Below are 17,588 nucleotides of genomic sequence, written 5' to 3' on the forward strand. Positions count from 1 at the left end.
ATAGCAAGACGAACTAACTGTACATGCCGTGTGTCACCAGATATAGCAAGACGAACCTGCTGAACATGTCGTGTGAAGGCATCATCATGGAATGAAGAAGGATTCTTTATAAACATGTTAAAAATCCCGCCTGAGATTTATTCTATTATGACACACCTAAGTATGGAACTGTGATCAACTTGTCATCATACACATATTAACCCCGCTGTTCGTTGCCATGATAAAGATATTGTTGGGATAACCTAATCACCGCGATGATGACGTTTATAGTTGAAGGATATTGAATACTGCTTACGACTACAACACTGTCTGCGGACTGAGATGAGACGTCATGTTTCACCACAACACTGTCGACATGCAGACTGAGGTGAGACGTCATGTTTCACCACAACACTATCGACATACAGACTGAGGTGAGACGTCATGTTTCACCACAACACTATCGACATACAGACTGAGGTGAGACGTCATGTTTCTACACAACACTGTCGACATGCAGACTGAGGTGAGACGTCATGTTTCACCACAACACTATCGACATACAGACTGAGGTGAGACGTCATGTTTCTACACAACACTGTCGACATGCAGACTGAGGTGAGACGTCATGTTTCACCACAACACTGTCGACGTGCAGACTGAGGTGAGACGTCATGTTTCACCACAACACTATCGACATACAGACTGAGGTGATACGTCATGTTTCTACACAACACTGTCGACATGCAGACTGAGGTGAGACGCCATGCTTCACCATATCAATGTCGACATGCAGACTGAGGTGAGACGCCATGCTTCACCACAACACTGTCGACATGCAGACTGAGGTTAGACGCCATGTTTCACCACATCAATGTCGACATGCAGACTGACGTGAGACGTCATGTTTCACCACAACACTGTCGACATGCAGACTGAGGTGAGACGTCAGCTTCAACGCAACACTGTCGACATGCGGTCTGAAGTGAGACGTCATGCTTCACCACAACACTGTCGACATGCAGACTGACGTGAGACGTCATGTTTCTACACAACACTGTCGACATACAGGCTGAGGTGAGATGTGATGTGTCACTAACAGCCTTGAAGCAACAATGCTCATCCCACTGGCACATGCCCAAGATTCAAATTTACATCATTAATGTTTTACCTGGTGATTTCTAAACAGAAACACTTTGTTCATTAAGAACATTCATCAAGACGTCGGCGTGAAACCCACAAACAACAAAGTTATTACAAAACAGAATAGCGGGTTGTATTTCACATGTTGGACTTTGTAAGCTACGTGGTTTCCATGTCAGTGAGACCTGGGACAGGCCGTGATGCATTACAGTCAGAATACCCGGAAACAAACCGTGCGTCATCACAAGCTGTATGTCCTCCCAGCCCTCCATTAAACCTCCACGTTAAGCTGGACAGCTCACTTCATGTCATTCTGTTCATCACAATGATGTGACATTTCTGTAACACGAAACTTTTGCAGTTAACATAAGTATATTATGCAGCATTAGTTTGTTCCAGTTATATAATGGTTATATCACTGACCTCCTTTGAGATTAAATCAATAAAACGAATGAATATATTCAACTGTTCAACTGCCCTCAAATGCGTGTCGTTTTTTAGGAACAATGAGTGCAAGGAATAATATCCCAATTTAATGCAAATGTGTTTAATTTAGTATATGTTTCAGTTTCCGTACTCATTAAAATGAAACTTCGGTCCAGAATTACGCTCTATACCCGGAAAGTTTAAACATTCAGTTACAAGTTGTTTCAAATTGTCACAGAAAGGACCGGAAAGCCACACTCGGGGCATAGCAATGTTTCTCCCTCTCACTGTTTAGCTACAAGGGCAGATACTCCACTACGTATGTTATAAACTTAATATGTTATAAAGTGCAGGAACAGATATGTTCTAAAGACAGCTACATACGACTTTGTTATACGTGATGTATATTACTATCTTGAATAGATATTTCTATGTAAAAATAACATAAGTGGTAATATTAAGAACCAGTGTTAAAGACAATTCTTGAATGGCATGAAGTTCCATCAACCAGCAAAGATCATCAGTACTTGGCAAAGTTCATGTCTACTTTAGCGCACTTTCTATAAACCATGGCCATCTCTTTCTTCACCCTTTCAGACTATGTTCATATGTCATGTTTCATATCAGTAGGAAACCAGTCACTTAACCCTTTTTCAGAACGAGAGCATCAGTTTGGAAGTACAATGTTACGGTATTTACACGTCAAACGTGTCACAGTCGTTCTGATGAAACGGTCTTGACGACCAGATCGACGTCTGTAGTCTCAGTGTTTGTAATCTGCTAAGCACTCACAGTGAAACGTTAACAGCACGTGTCATATTACTATGTCTTCTTTAAACTTCCAACATGTCAGTTGCACGTAGTCGTTCCCACGTGACATACGTTGCACTAGGTATAGAAACGTCTCACTGAGTTTATCAGAACAACTTACAGTCTGGTTACCTAGCAACTAGCCAAACTGTCAAACGAGATCTTGCAGTCAAGAGTGAAACGTCCAAGGGCTCTTTTCATGAAGCAACCTTTACTAAGGTTAACCTTAACTTCCATTCTTTAACATTGCACTAAGGTTACCTTAGTGACTTACGATCACCTTAGTGCTTGGTGAAAGGAGGCCCAGGTCACGAGTTGTGCCGCCATTCAATGCCGGCACTAAAGTTGTTCAAGCCACAGTCATTCCACACAGACTTTCACACGTCTTGTTGGTTGAGTGATGGCTGTACATGTATGGGTGTGGTAACCCTACTAAAACCACTACATCCCATAACCCCCTCTTTTTGGTCAGTTCATCATGCCAGACAGGTAAATGCCACGTGTTGTTTCAACTAAATGTAGGGGTACTGGGCTGTAGAATTATGGGATGTAGGGGTTTTGGGAGACAACCAGCGGTGTCCTCCCACTTTGCCAGTTTCATTTTCAAGCAATTAATTAAAGTTAATTAAAAACGAAAACGAATTTGAAACCAGCAAAAACGGGAGAATAAATAAATTTGTTATTATAATAACTGTCCAGGACAGATTAATGTACGCGTGGGTCCATCTATCTACATCTGATGGTTGCTCACGGACACTAAGGGTATGGTTTAAATAACCCGATTACTGATGTTACAATGTTAATAAAAACAATGACGTACACAATTTTCTACATCTACATCTGACGGTTGCTCACGGACACTAAAGGTATGGTTTAAATAACCCGATTACTGAGAGTGATGTTGTTAATGTTTGAAGGACATTGAATACTCTGTACAGCTGGCGACCACAGCACTGTCGACACGGAAGTCGACGCTCGTACTCACAACTTGCACATGACCAGTGAATCATTATTTAAATTTACAACAGTAGTGTGTTACGTGTTGATTTCCAATTTGAACATGAAGCTGTGTGTAACAGATGTCGTGGTCACACCTACAAACAACAATCATTATTGTATTCTGGAATAAACTACGTTCACAATCAATACAAATTACTACGAAGTAACAACAGTGGCGGTACACATAAACTGGCAGTAAATATAACATGATAATACCATACAATATTAACGACTACAGCAATAAACACAATGATGATAAATTTCACCTATCTGCATTAGTGGTCCAGGTAACCAAACCAATCCAAGGTTGAGAATCCAGGCTAAAAAGTGATCTGCACGCACCTGCTGGCTTTGTATTTTGAGATGTATTGTGAGATGTATTTTGAGATGACAGGGGTATGGAGTTGCCGATGTATATGTTCAGAAACAATCAGTTTCACGCCGGGTTTGGCTAGTATGTTGTAACATTCCGGTAGCTCCAGAGTCTTCCAGATGTATTTTCAGTCGAAGTCTGAATAGCACCGCCCTCCAGTGAATCTCAGCAGAAGCAAACGAAATGCAAATTCAACATTTTTTTATAATATATAGTGTCTTATGTATGACAACACAACAAATGATATGAAGTTGATTGCTTGTTGTTTAGCCCTGCACACTGCAACATTCCAGCTACATGGCGGCGGTCTGTACATGTCTGTAGCATTCACTGAAAATAACTGCGTAAATCGATACTCAGGATATCCCAGTCACTTGATCGTCCGGCCCAAATTCCGGTATTTACAGAGCTCCTTCATAGTGTTGGAATATTACTGGATGGGGTGTTAAATAACAGACGAAAATTCGAAAAGAAATCGACTGACGTGATGTGACTTCCGAAAAAGGTCAACCCTTCCGTAGAGCAACAGGATGTTTCTTCCTTTTCGCTAATATCTGGAGTCATCACTGACATTCATATGAATTGACGCAAAATGATATCTGTTTCGTCGGATAATTTCACGCCGCTCTTATTAACAGAAACATATGTAATACATTTTCTCGCTTCATTCACAGTTTACACTGTTATATAAGGAGATCTAAATTAACATTGACTTGAAGTTTACAGTGCTCTGTTGGAACAGAGTCACAGGTGCATGGACATATGCGCTGACACGAGCGGCGTGAAATCCCATCTGTAAACACTGAATTCAGCTTCCAACAAGATTCTAGATTCAAAAACAGAAACAGGCCTCTTTCGAGACATTTGACAGTGAGTACATCAGTGAGTTCATTAAAAGAAGATATAGGACTTATTGTATCAATCTCTTATTTGATCCGTTGTATTGCCTTTTCTATTATAAGCCTTAAACTTTGTGACAACAGTTATTGTAGGGATTTTGATTGAAAAAAAAATATATTGCACAATTTATATGAAAACCATCCAATGTTTAGGTTTGCGTCCGTGTTTGATGGAAAAATACCTCGCATTAGCAATCGAGGGTTCGTGTGGTCTGATACGATGTCAAATGACTCCTGCTGTAAGATGTGTGAAACAGCCAAAATACTTCCCTCATGATCACGTGTACAGTTCGTTAGAGGAAACAAAACTGATATACTATTAAAAGCTCATCACATGTCCACATGATGCAGCACTGACTGGTAAGTAGTGTTTGTAGCACCCACTGGCAATTGCCCTCTGAAATCATTGCAATTATATATAATTCAGATTGTCGTCAGCACAAAGCTGACTGAAGCTTCTGTAAGTGGCATTATAGAAACTCTCATAGAGAACGTAGGGTCAATGAAGGAAGAGTACACAAGGATTTCAACTTTCTATTTTCTTTCAGTTCAGTGTCTCGGTACTGATGCTTGTACTTCTAAGAAGCAAGTGATCAAGGCACGAGGAGAGGATGGTTATAGTGTTACGGTTGTATAAACAACAAACGTGTTGCAAATAATCACTTTTAATAGTAACATGCATAGCGCACATATCCACTCAACTAATGCTTGCTCAAGGCACTGTGACTTTTATATTAGTGAACGATTATAGCTTAGGCACATGTAATATTTATCTTGGAGAAATAGCACTTCTATGTTTCCGTCTGTGATGTTGTTTCTGTACGGTTGGTAATGTTCATATTGATATGTGTATGTTGACTTTCAGCTCATGACATGACAGTTTTGGTTGCCGCCGGGTTGATCTGCATCACCCTCACGTCAACAGGTAACAACTTCCGGGGCAAATTACCACCTTAAACAGATTGTATAAGGTAGATCAGGTTTAAATAGACAAGACATCAAATCCACAAACCAGTTGATATACATGTAGGTAAGATATATTAGATTTCATGACTTTCGAATTCTTTTGAACACATAGAAAGGTGAGAAAATACTTGAAACATTGCAAACGAAACGAAATGACAAATGATACAAATATCCGCATTAAATCAAGTTCATTATTGCTATGACATATCCGCAAAAATGAAAAGCAATCACTCTTCGTTACACAATAACCATTGATGATATATTTGATGTTCAGTTTCAGCTGCTACGTGTAACAATAATCAAAAATGTTCTGATTGTGACGGTCAAACAGGTCACTGTCTGACCACGTGTCACCCTGGGTACTTTGACAAGACATGCAGCTCGACATGCAGCCAGGGATGTCGCAATGGCACATGTGAACTCTCAGAAGACAAAGGCACTGATATATGTACTGACGGCTGTATAGCAGGGTACCAAGGCAATAGATGTAAAGTACCGTGTGACACACCCGTAGGAGGATGTACTAAGTGTCCAGGTGGATGTACTGACAGATACTGCCAGCAGGGAACCTCCTGTGTAGCTGGATGTGTGGACTCCTACTATGGTATTGACTGCAAGAACTGCTCCATGAGATGCCTATCATGCGACAGATCCACAGGAACGTGCCAGGTTTGTCAAGCAACACATTTCGGTCCGCATTGCGAGCACAGATGTGAGCATTGTGTAGGAACGTGTCTGACAGGATGTTTGGGGGGTTGTGAAACCGGATTTTACGGTCATCGGTGTGAAATGGCTTGCAGCAAACATTGCAGATTTAATGCATCTGAGGACTGTTTTCACAAGGAAGGAAACCCGTGTTTGTCTGAATGTGACAAAGTGAGTGGTGAGTGTAGACATGGCTGTGCTGATGGTTGGCATGGTAACAACTGTTCTTCACCATGTAACCCGAACTGTAAAGATATGCGATGCGACATTGATGGTGTCTGTGCTGATGGCTGTGTGTCTGGAAACTTTGGTAAGGATTGTATCCCATGCCCACTTAACTGCAAGCATGGCATGTGTGACCCACAGAATGGGTATTGTCTTAAAGGATGTAACTCTGGGTTTTATGGAGACTTTTGTAACGGTAGTTGTGAGATATGTCTTGGAGGTGCATGTGATCAGGTTACTGGAATGTGTTTCCATGGATGCAATATCAGCGGTGGTGCCTGTGAGTCCACCTGCAAACACAACTGCTCCAGAGAAAGCTGTCGGCAGGAAACATGTGAGAATGGTGAGTCTGTGTGCATATATCACAGGATTGTGTTCATAAGAAATATTCAAAACAACACAATATTTTTCCACAATTCTGTCCATTATGAAAGGATATGAATCAGATGGTATTATTGTTCACAGGTCCGCAAACGACACACGGTATCTTGGGTATGCAAATAGGAATACCAACAGCCTTTGTGCTGTTTCTTATGGTTATAATGGTCACCAACTGCATCTGTTACAGAAAAGGACTGTGCACCCAGAGGTGTGTATGTTAAACATATGATACCGTTTTGTATTTGCCTTTGCTTATTCCTTTGAGCTTCCTAGTTGAGATTCATATTGGTGGGTGGTTCCGTCAGATGGAGAGATGATTTGAAGTGTACATTCAAGAACAACAGGAATGTGATAACATTAAGTGACAACAGAGCTTGTAATCCAGTAAAGTTATGAAGAAACTGTAGAGTGGCAGGTCAGTGAGCAGGGGTTATCAGTTTTTTAAAACAGCATAAAGTCGTGGACTGGGTTAGAAATAATTCTGAAATGGTTGACTTAAGTTCAGAGAAAAGTAGCAAGGTCAAGATGACGTGCAGCAATGCCACTTTGAAAGAAACTAGAGGAGTTAAAGATGTGGCCAGTCAGTGTCAAGCAATCATCATTAGAATGATCCGTGACACTCACTGAAAGTACCTACCTCAGGATACTGTTCAGTGTCATCAATACTGGTCAAATCATGATTACATATGATACGGTGATATAAACATAGCATTCTCAAGCCGTATGTTCTGTGTGCAGGGAGGCTGAAGGGGACAGTGTGAATCCTGAACCTCTCCCGCAGCATCCAGCTGCTTCCTCCACGGAGTACATGGAGCTACACAGATACTGGGAAATACCAGAGGATGGCAGGGACATGGAATATCAGACGATCAATGCAGCCTGACGTAGGGAACGTTAGTCCTACACATTGGATGCCATTATCAAACTACATCGTGGACGTTTATGTTAAACCCAGGGTCCTACACCCATCTACCGCGAGAAATCCCAATGCATGATCAAAACATGGTTATATGTATATAACATTTATGTACATTTAATGCTCTACCAAAAGTACTGTGCACCATTTGTTTGATAACGATGTAATCATCTACATCTAAACTGTGCATATATTTTAATAAATGTTTATAAAATCATCCCCTCTGTTTAAAACATGGTTGCTTCTTTGAATGGTTGTTTAATATGTATGAGACAATGCCATTGATTACCTGATGTTTTGTTCCAATTTCTCAAGCCCCTCTCACTTATTTGCTGAACAAACGATTGGCATTTATCAGACTGCTTTTGAGAAAGTTGAAACCATTCTCGTGAATTCTCCTCTTCTCAAAGCATCACATATGAAAATACCTTTCTGACTGGTCATGGATGCTTGTGACACTGGTTTTGTTGCACAAACTTGTATAATGCCTTGATTTGTTAAGTGTATGATATCCCTCTCGTCTCTGTATATTGCAGTGTGTCAATGTTAAATATTCTGCAATAATGTTCTTAGTGTTATTATATATTCTACCTGGATTTGTACTTCCACTTTACTCTTCACTGCCTTTGTTAAACGTTTGTAGTGATTTGTAAACTTAGTTGATTTTAGAATACAATTGTTAATAACAGCACAATTCTCTTTTGGTTGTTGACTTCAGATCTCGATCATATATATAACTGTTTCCCAGCTAACTGTTAGGATCAACTTGGGAGTCAGCTCGTAACACACTTCTTCATAATCTGTGGTCACGCTGATGTGTGGGTCATATCCAACTGTGCGCGGACCGATATTACAGTTGCCTTACAGAGTCACATTCATTGACCATTAAGTTTAGTACCTCAAATTTTTTCTCACACACATTGTTTGGAAGGGTTCAAGTATTTTGGTCCCATGAGTTGACAACTACATAAGGGCTAGTGAATGCCTCTCTTCGTCAGCGCAGTGTGAACACGGGCGGTACATGTGCAACTAGACAACACAAGGTATGCATGTAGTCGGGCACTCGTGCATTTTCAGTACAGGTTACCGTTCGAGGTGACACACGCATTTCTGATTTATTTAACAATCCGTCCATTGTCTGCAAGTTAATGTAAATACAAATATATGCATAATGCTCACTCGCTCAACAACACTTGTTCTCCCTGTGTACTTCTGTCCTAACAGCAGCAAGTTGGGGTTTAGAGACAAACACAGACAATCTCGTTATGTGATTATAATCTACTGATTGTGTACTTGTGTTGTACATGATTACCAGGAACAGAGCCCTTTTTCACAGGTCTATTCATATGAGGTACACTGTATAGCATGACGTAATTGAGGAAAACACCCAGCCTACCCGGAAGTAAACCCGTATATCAGCAATGTGAACTGCGATTGGCTACGTTTAAACACGTGGTACGGGTGTGACTAGGAACACACACTTGATCGGGGATATTACCTGAGTCGCAATAGGACTGACCTGTATATTGAGGTACGTGAGTCGCAGTAGGACTGACCTGCATGTTGAGGTACGTGAGTGGCAATAGGACTGACCTGTATGTTGAGGTACGTGAGTCGCAATAGGACTGACCTGTATGTTGAGGTACGTGAGTCGCAATAGGACTGACCTGCATGTTGAGGTACGTGAGTCGCAATAGGACTGACCTGCATGTTGAGGTACGTGAGTCGCAATAGGACTGACCTGCATGTTGAGGTACGTGAGTCGCAATAGGACTGACCTGTATCTTGAGGTACGTGGGTCGCGCTAGGACTGACCTGTATTGAGGTACGTGAGTCGCAATAGGACTGACCTGTATGTTGAGGTACGTGAGTCGCAATGGGACTGACCTGTATGTTGAGGTACGTGAGTCGCAATAGGACTGACCTGCATGTTGAGGTACGTAAGTCGCAATAGGATTGACCTGCATGTTGAGGTACGTGGTTGTTTTATGTTTGATATCATCAGCAGTAACATCTCGTAAATACAACATGGTGAAATTATCCTGACTGACTATAGTTGCCATGAAAACACAACAACACCTGTTTGATGATTACGTGACATTTACCTGTGTAGCTGAGACGATCACTCGAGATACGTATACCAGTAGTATCACACTGGTAACACTGGTATTGCAAACGTTAACAATACCATTGTGAAGTAGATGAGTGATTTATGCATTAAAGTTCACAATGATACGTACATCATATTTACTAACACATGTGTTTTATGGCATTACACACAGCTTGGAGAAAGTCGTAGAGTCATTAATGAAAGATGACTAGGCCCATGCAGGTTAACGACAGACAAATAGATATTAGGTGCATTTGAAAATATGTGAAGGCTCGACTGTACTGACTAAAGAAAAACTGTAAAACACGACTGTGGACATGGGTAACAGTTACTGTAATATTTTCTATTTTCAAAATTTCATGTATAGAATTAGATAAACTGCATAAAGGTGGCTGTTCCACTTCCCGGATGTTATCCCATAATTCTTGACTAGGTCGTGATTTCTGCTGCGCCACCAACAAACACAATTGGTAGTATAGATATTATATGTATATCCTTACATTGATCAACAAACATGAAATACAGGTTCGTCTTGGGATTGATTGGAATATGTGGTCACCTTGTTTACTCCTTAATGTTCATTATTATGATAACACATGGAATCATTCCATCTGCCAGTGGTTACAACTGTAAGGACTGAAAAAAACGAAGTTAATGTACATCTTTATATTTTTTTTATTCAATTTTTATTTCAGTGCTTAAAAAGACCACAGGCCTGTAGTACATTTAGAGTTTACATGAGTAGATAGAAGTCATTTATACATTCTTTTCTGCAACAATACTTTTTCTTAATCTCATAGCGAAATAGATGTACATTGGCAGATTCTGTAATATTGATGTGGTAGTATCTGTTAATAGTGAAATTAATGTTCTTACTCTTGGATGCTTATAATAGGATGGCTTTAGGTATTTTGTTCGTAGAGTCGTATAAACAGGACAGATTGGAAGAAAATGTAGTTCATCCTCAACAGTACTCATATTACATAACTGACATATTCTGTTTTCTCTTTGTATACCTGCATACCTGTCAGTTTGAATAAATAATTCATGGGAAGAGCAAAGAAAACGAGAGAGAGCTATACGGAACTTCCTTACGCCGATTTTTGATAAATAGTCTTCAAAACGTGTGTCCGATTTCCATTGATTATAGTGTAAACATTTTGTGGATAGAAGTAGTGATTCCGACCAAGACTGGAAATAGATATATTTCATTCTTTGTGTAAATGATATGATAAAATTGGTATGCAACTGAACATTGTGATCACACCAGACATAACCATAACCAGTTTTGTACAACAACTCCCTAATATCACTAACCCAATTTCTTTTCCCATTTTCGTCATACAATTTCATCATATCATAACATTTTTTCGGAAACCTATGGCATGGCATATGCAGTAATCTTACCCAATACTTTATGGCGTTAATGGAAGAGTATATAAACAAGGGGAATCTACCTAATTCTCCGTAAACCAACCTATTACATATGTTCGGTTTTACACCAAGAAACTTGTTCCATGCATATAAATGAACTCTTTAAATACTGTCATATTGTTGTAATCCCCATATTTCAGAGCCATATAGAAGTATTGGATTTATCTTCATATCGAATATTTTAAAGAATGTGTTAAAGGACATTTCACCCAACGATCTCATATTTTTACAAACACCGATTTGGATTTTCAAGGCTTTTGCTGACGCTTGTTTAAGGTGTGTGGACCAGGAAAAGCTATTACAAAAATATACACCAAGATACTTATAAACACTGGTAGTTTTGAGTAGTTGCCCTTTATAATACCATTTTTCTAATTTAGAGAGCTTTCCACCTTTCTTAAAGACGATAATTTTGGTTTTGTCTCTGTTTACACACAATTTATATTGGTCATAAAATTTGTCTAATTCATCTATTTATTTCCTTAAACCGCTAACAGTACTAGAGAATAGTACAATATCATCGACAAAGAGTAGCAGAAATAGTTGTATTGTATCTGGGTGTAGTTGAATCCCATTCGTACATGTGTCACATATTTGTATTGCTAATTCATTAATGAAAAACGTTAAAAGGAAAGGGCTTAAAATACAGCCTTGTCTAACACCTAGTTCACTAATGAAAGGTTCAGATAATTCATGCTGATTCCTTACACACACTTTATTATTTTGGTATATACTCTTCAACATTTTATTCATTTTACTACTAAGACCGTGCGATTGTAATAAATAATAATAATAATGCTAAATTTTGCGCCTAGAATCCAACACGACGTTGCTCTCCGGCGTTACATTATTACCCTGACGGAATTGTACTTTCAAAGCTGCCATGGGTCCGTACATCTGCTTCTCAGGTACCCATTTGAACAGCTGGGTGGACTGACTGCAATGTGGACAAAGTGCCTTGCCCAAGGACACAACACAGCATGAGACCCAGGTCACAAATTTTGGTGTCTCCACCGGGATTCGAACCCGGGCCTTTGGCATGAGAGGCCAGCATGCTAACCACTACACCACTGTGCTCCATAGTTTATCCCGCTGCACAGAATCGAAAGCCTTTGCAAAATCAACGAATAGTGCGTAGAACTTTCCACCTTTTGAGCTGAAGTATCTTTGTATTCGGCTATACAGTATAAAGATATTATCTGTTGTTGTATATCCCTCCCTAAAACCCGCTTGACCCTCGTATATCTGATCCATGACGTCAGTCCATTTAACTAATCTTTTGTTGATAATGTAAGTAAATAACTTGCCAAATATACTAAGTACAGTTATTCCACGGTAGTTATTGGTATCTTTAGGGTAACCCTGTTTATAGACTGGAACAAGAATGCCAACTGAGCAAGATTCAGGAAAGTTCCCAGTGTTGAGGATGATATTGAAAATAAGCTCAAGATATGGAAGTAAAAGATCAGATGAATGTTTGAAAAATTCCGGAAGGTTTTGTCTAATCCTTGTGACTTATTACACCTTAGATGTTGTATACTGTTAAGTATTTCATCTCTACTTGTTGGGGCATCCAATATGTCGGAGGCTATACCTGAAATATGAGTAGACTCAGTATCGTTCACGTAGCCTTGTCTATTTGGATCTGGGTTGTTATCAGAGGTAGAGAATAATGACTGAAAGTAATTGAACCATTCGTCGATTTCAATGTTATTATTTTGGCTTTTCTTAGGATTGAGTGTTTTAAGTTCATACGCGAATTTTTTAGCTTCATTTATATTATTTTCTAGTTTTTTTCTTTTCTGTTCCATAAATGCCTTTCTCCTTTCCTTGCAGGTTGTATTATATCTGTTTCTAGCTTTATGATATCTCCCCAGGGACTGCAAGGTTTTATCTTTTCGGAAGGAGTTAAGAAATTTACACCGTTCTTTTTTTACATGATTACATTCTTCATCATACCAGATATTCGTATTATGATTTTCTGAAAAGGGGCGTATCCGTCTTTTCATATCAAAAGCAGCTAGACACAATGCTTCTACGACATAATCGACACATTGACTTATATCAGTGAATGCTACATCAACAGAGTTATCAAATAAGTCTTGTACATCATCCGATAGTAGATTATTTCTGAATTGCGACAACATCTTGCTATTCCAAACAAATTTGTATGCTTCATGATCAGATTTATATTTACCACTCATAGTCTTTGGCTGTACTGGTGGGTGATGCGCACGTAAATCTAAGGTTAACGGGAGGTGAGAGGACTCTGCTTTAGTAGGTATAGCAAAATCTAGCACTTTGTCAAATAAATGTGCAGAAGCTAAGACATAGTCTATGACGCTTGTGCCATTTGTACCTATAAATGTAAAATCCCCTAATTTAAAATCTTTACCACATCTGCCATTCACAATATGTATATTTAAAATGCTACATAAATCTAAGAGGCATCTACCGAAATGGTTGACGACTTTGTCACAGGAGAACCGTTCCAGGTTAAAATGATCCAATATGAAATCCCACATGGAATGATCTTTACTTTCCGTATGGTATATTATGTCATCATCAACAAAGTCGGGAAGCTTAGCTGTCCGAGCATTAAAATCACCCCCACAAAGCAAGTATATATCTGGTAGATCAGACATTTTATCCAACAGTTTCTCCTGGAAAAGTGAAATACCATTTTTACAATGTCCAGTAAATTTCTCATACCAAGATGATCCCTCTGGTTGTATATACACACAGCTATATAAAAGATCTTTATCGATGTTAAACAGTGACAAACAAACAATATAAAAACTGCATTTTCTGTGATCTCAGTACATTTGATATATTTAGTTAGTGATTTTCTTGCCATTACAGTTATTCCACCAGAGAGTCTCCCAGTTGAGGCTATCTTATTTCCATCTTTATTCAAACAGGCAAAATCTGTAAATACGTCATTTGCACAATGATCATTACTCCAAGTCTCTGTTAAACCAATGATATCAAACGATTTGATAAAGTTAACAAAGTCGATGTCATGAAGTTTCTGAGTAGTACCCGAGATGTTCCAGAATATGAATTTTATGTTTTTACTACAGTCTTTCGTGTTGTTTACAACGTCATTCTCGTCCTCTTGAAGTGTCCTACAATCACACACCCCGGATCGCACACTAGATTGCGTCCTAGATTGCACATTTGGTCGGCCCGTGCCACACCCCTAACGCGACTGACCCCGAGTCCCAGCACGGTAGGTAGATCTCAGTGGTCGCGACCTACTTTGGGTAGGATTTTGTCCTCGGTCCTCGGTTGGGTCGACACTTCGCGAGCTATCTGTTTCCCTAGCTGCGCGCACAAACTGGTTCCCCTTGAAGTAGAATCTGGTTTCCGGGTTCTCGGTTCGAAGCCTGCTAATCTCACTTCTCTGTGATTTCGTCAGATCGTTAGCAATTCCGTAACCTCGCTCCTTCAGGACAGTTCTCAGCTTGACGGAGTGCCATTTGTCTTCCCAGTGACACATTCTGGCAATGATAGGCCTTGTCTTCTCATAATCTTAAGTAATTCATTATGATATTTTTATGCATTTTGGACCTTCATAGAAAGTACACGATCCGGTTTTTTTGTGAATAACATGACCTGTAATATCTAGACATTATGTAGATTGAATACGTGAATGATACTTCACAGACAAACACACACATGTAATATCTAGACATTATGTAGATTGAATACGTGAATGATACTTCACAGACAAACACACACATGTAATATCTAGACATTATGTAGATTGGATACGTGAATGATACTTCACAGACAAACACACATGTAATATCTAGACATTTTGTAGATTGAATACGTGAATGATATTTCACAGACAAACACACACATGGAATATCTAGACATTTTGTAGTTTGAAAACGTGAATGGTATTTCACAGACAAACACACACATGTAATATCTAGACATTGTGTAGATTGAATACGTGAATTATATTTCACAGACAACACACACATGTAATATCTAGTAGACATTTTGTAGATTGAATACGTGAATGATCTGCCCGCATCGAAGTTTACGGCGGAAAAAAATGAAGAAAAATGATTCCGTAGAATACTACAAGGAAAAAATAATTTAATAACAACAACATACACATATTTGAATTAAAAGCGACTACAGTTAAGAATATCAGTATATTACCTTGATCGAGGAATGCATTCTATCAAACTCGACATAAGGAGCAATATTCAATTCATGTGCGGCTGGCAAAGAGACCTGTTCCATGTAATGTATAATTCAACAGACTGATATGCAAAAAAAAATGTGTCCAACGTTATAACTAGTGATATTTTCACAGCTTTTTCGCATTGGTGTAGAGTCTCATCGGTCACCCAAGATAGCACACCTGAAAAACTATTTGCATAATGTCCTCCATTCTTTTAATGAAAAAAAGTAGTTAGACAACAATGAGTAATCAGTGGGGTTAATCCTTCGAAGGAAGGACGTTTATAAACAAGCACTTTTCTAGAGAATGTGGGTGTATTCTGTGTATATTAGTAAATCTACATACATTACCTTTTGACAAATCCACTTTGCAACATAAAAGTAATTGAACTGTCAGCGTGATATTGGTTAATCCTTTGATCGATGTGTTTTTGTTCTAAATTACTCAGCTGATAATCCCTCTTGTTGCACTTAAGTTAGCATATCACATAACACGTCATACATTGGATACATATAATGAGAAATGTTCAATGGGAACGTCAAGATTTGTCAGGTAATCTTGGTGGTGTTACCACTAATTATAGCTGCTCTTACCCTGTGTCCGTCACGGCAGGGACTGACCACCGGGCAGCAAGACGACGTGATTAGATTGTTGGCACAAAACATCAATCGCTCTGGAACAGTGTCCGTCACTGCTCACTTGATACGATTGTCATCAGCGTATAAAACGTTGTTGGATATAACCGAACACGCAGCTATTATATAATAAAAATAAAGGTCTTAGGTCTTTCTCAAATTGCTGATAGTGACGGCTTTGCTGAAGAAGTTTTATCTATGCCAATTTCATAAAAAGTGTCACTATATAATACAGTGGTTAACATAAATATATTATTATAAATACCTATTTCATAATTCATAAAGACACATATCTCCATATTTATCTGACATAACCATATGACCCCCAAATCACAGTAAAATATACGATTTCTTGCATATATGCACTCTTCTAATATTGTGTAAATGTAAAGGCATGATATGAGGTGATTCAGGTATAAACTCTTCATGCATGTGAGGATATATCTGTGAATTAATATGTTATGACAGGGTTCAAAATACCCCATATATTAGCGTGCCATGGCACGATAAATATTGCAATGGCACGTGTAAATATGTTCCCGGTGCCCTTATGGCACGCCTAATTTTTTATAGACATAACTCACCTTTAGTCATTTGATCCCCCAAACAAAACACTTGCGCAAATGACAAACAAGCAAAAACATTTATTGACTTTATCACCCAGGAAATCACTGGAATTATGACTAATGATGTAAAGAAATCTGGGTTTTTTCCCATTTAGAGTGTTGGGAGTACTGGTAGTTTGGTTATTGAAAAGGAAATTAAGCATGTTAGACATATTTAATAAGTGAACCTTTCACAACCAGATGGTTAACCGAAAGTTTGATTCACGCCGCGTATAACTCACTATCTGGCAATCAACGTAAAACTGGAGCGGAGATTTCCGGAACCGTTATGGTGGCGATAAATCAATGCGAATCCGACACGCAATAAGACCTGTATCAATCATCTCCTGTTTGGCGAACCAATTTAGGACCATCGGACTTTTCGAAGTTCATCTTTGTGCCCCATGTCGCTAACGGGCCATACCTACCAGTTGACCATTTGAAATGATCAACCGGTACCGTGCGGATACCAATTACCGATCGTATATTGGACTGACCGGAAAACCAAACCGTAAATTAACGGGTTGACGGACGTCTTCTGGTTGTATCATCGCTACCGGTTTTCGGTATGATGAATCAGCGTTGGCACGTAAATGCTGGGCAAAATCATCTGGGGATGTTGATGCGCATATTCTCCCGCTGGACCGATTGATTATCGTACAAAGTTTGATTAACCATCCGGAATATTCTTTTTGTTCACTCGGGATCAAATCGGATTTTTATGAATTCGATCAAACCATGCCAATCATATTTACAGGCTGGTTGAATAGCCATTCAT

The 17,588-nt window shown here is 39.2% G+C and overlaps 1 protein-coding gene and 1 long non-coding RNA gene across 3 annotated transcripts; one reads left to right on the forward strand and one right to left on the reverse strand.

Annotated features, from left to right (window-relative positions):
- Positions 1–845: 845 nt before the first annotated feature.
- On the reverse strand, positions 846–3,331 carry LOC124275681. Its single transcript, XR_006898335.1, has 3 exons — positions 3,320–3,331; positions 2,480–2,482; positions 846–931 (listed from the first exon to the last, which is right to left on the reverse strand). It is a non-coding gene; the product is annotated as an uncharacterized LOC124275681 (long non-coding RNA).
- Positions 3,332–5,427: 2,096 nt separating this feature from the next.
- Positions 5,428–8,485, forward strand: LOC124275682 (cell death abnormality protein 1-like). 2 transcript variants are annotated; one of them, XM_046711305.1, is made up of 4 exons: positions 5,428–5,554; positions 5,870–6,868; positions 6,991–7,114; positions 7,645–8,485. In XM_046711305.1, the coding sequence occupies exons 1-4, from the start codon at positions 5,503–5,505 to the stop codon at positions 7,787–7,789; spliced, it is 1,320 nt and encodes a 439-aa protein (XP_046567261.1). In that variant the 5' UTR covers positions 5,428–5,502; the 3' UTR covers positions 7,790–8,485. The 2 variants fall into 2 exon arrangements, with proteins under 2 accessions (XP_046567261.1, XP_046567262.1); XM_046711306.1 differs by lacking the exon at positions 6,991–7,114 and having other exon boundaries at positions 7,645–7,747.
- The last annotated feature ends 9,103 nt before the right edge of the window (positions 8,486–17,588 follow it).

This window comes from Haliotis rubra, unplaced genomic scaffold, assembly GCF_003918875.1.
Source record: "Haliotis rubra isolate DU_JTF1 unplaced genomic scaffold, ASM391887v1 Scf2009, whole genome shotgun sequence".
NCBI classification, from domain to species: Eukaryota; Metazoa; Mollusca; class Gastropoda; order Lepetellida; family Haliotidae; genus Haliotis; species Haliotis rubra.

Coding starts and splice junctions, on each gene's coding strand:
- LOC124275682 (XM_046711305.1), top strand. CDS start 5,503: ATGACAGTTTTGGTTGCCGCCGGGTTGATCTGCATCACCCTCACGTCA. Junction 6,869..6,990: donor GCAGGAAACATGTGAGAATG/GTGAGTCTGTGT, acceptor TATTGTTCACAG/GTCCGCAAACGACACACGGT. Junction 7,115..7,644: donor AAAGGACTGTGCACCCAGAG/GTGTGTATGTTA, acceptor TTCTGTGTGCAG/GGAGGCTGAAGGGGACAGTG.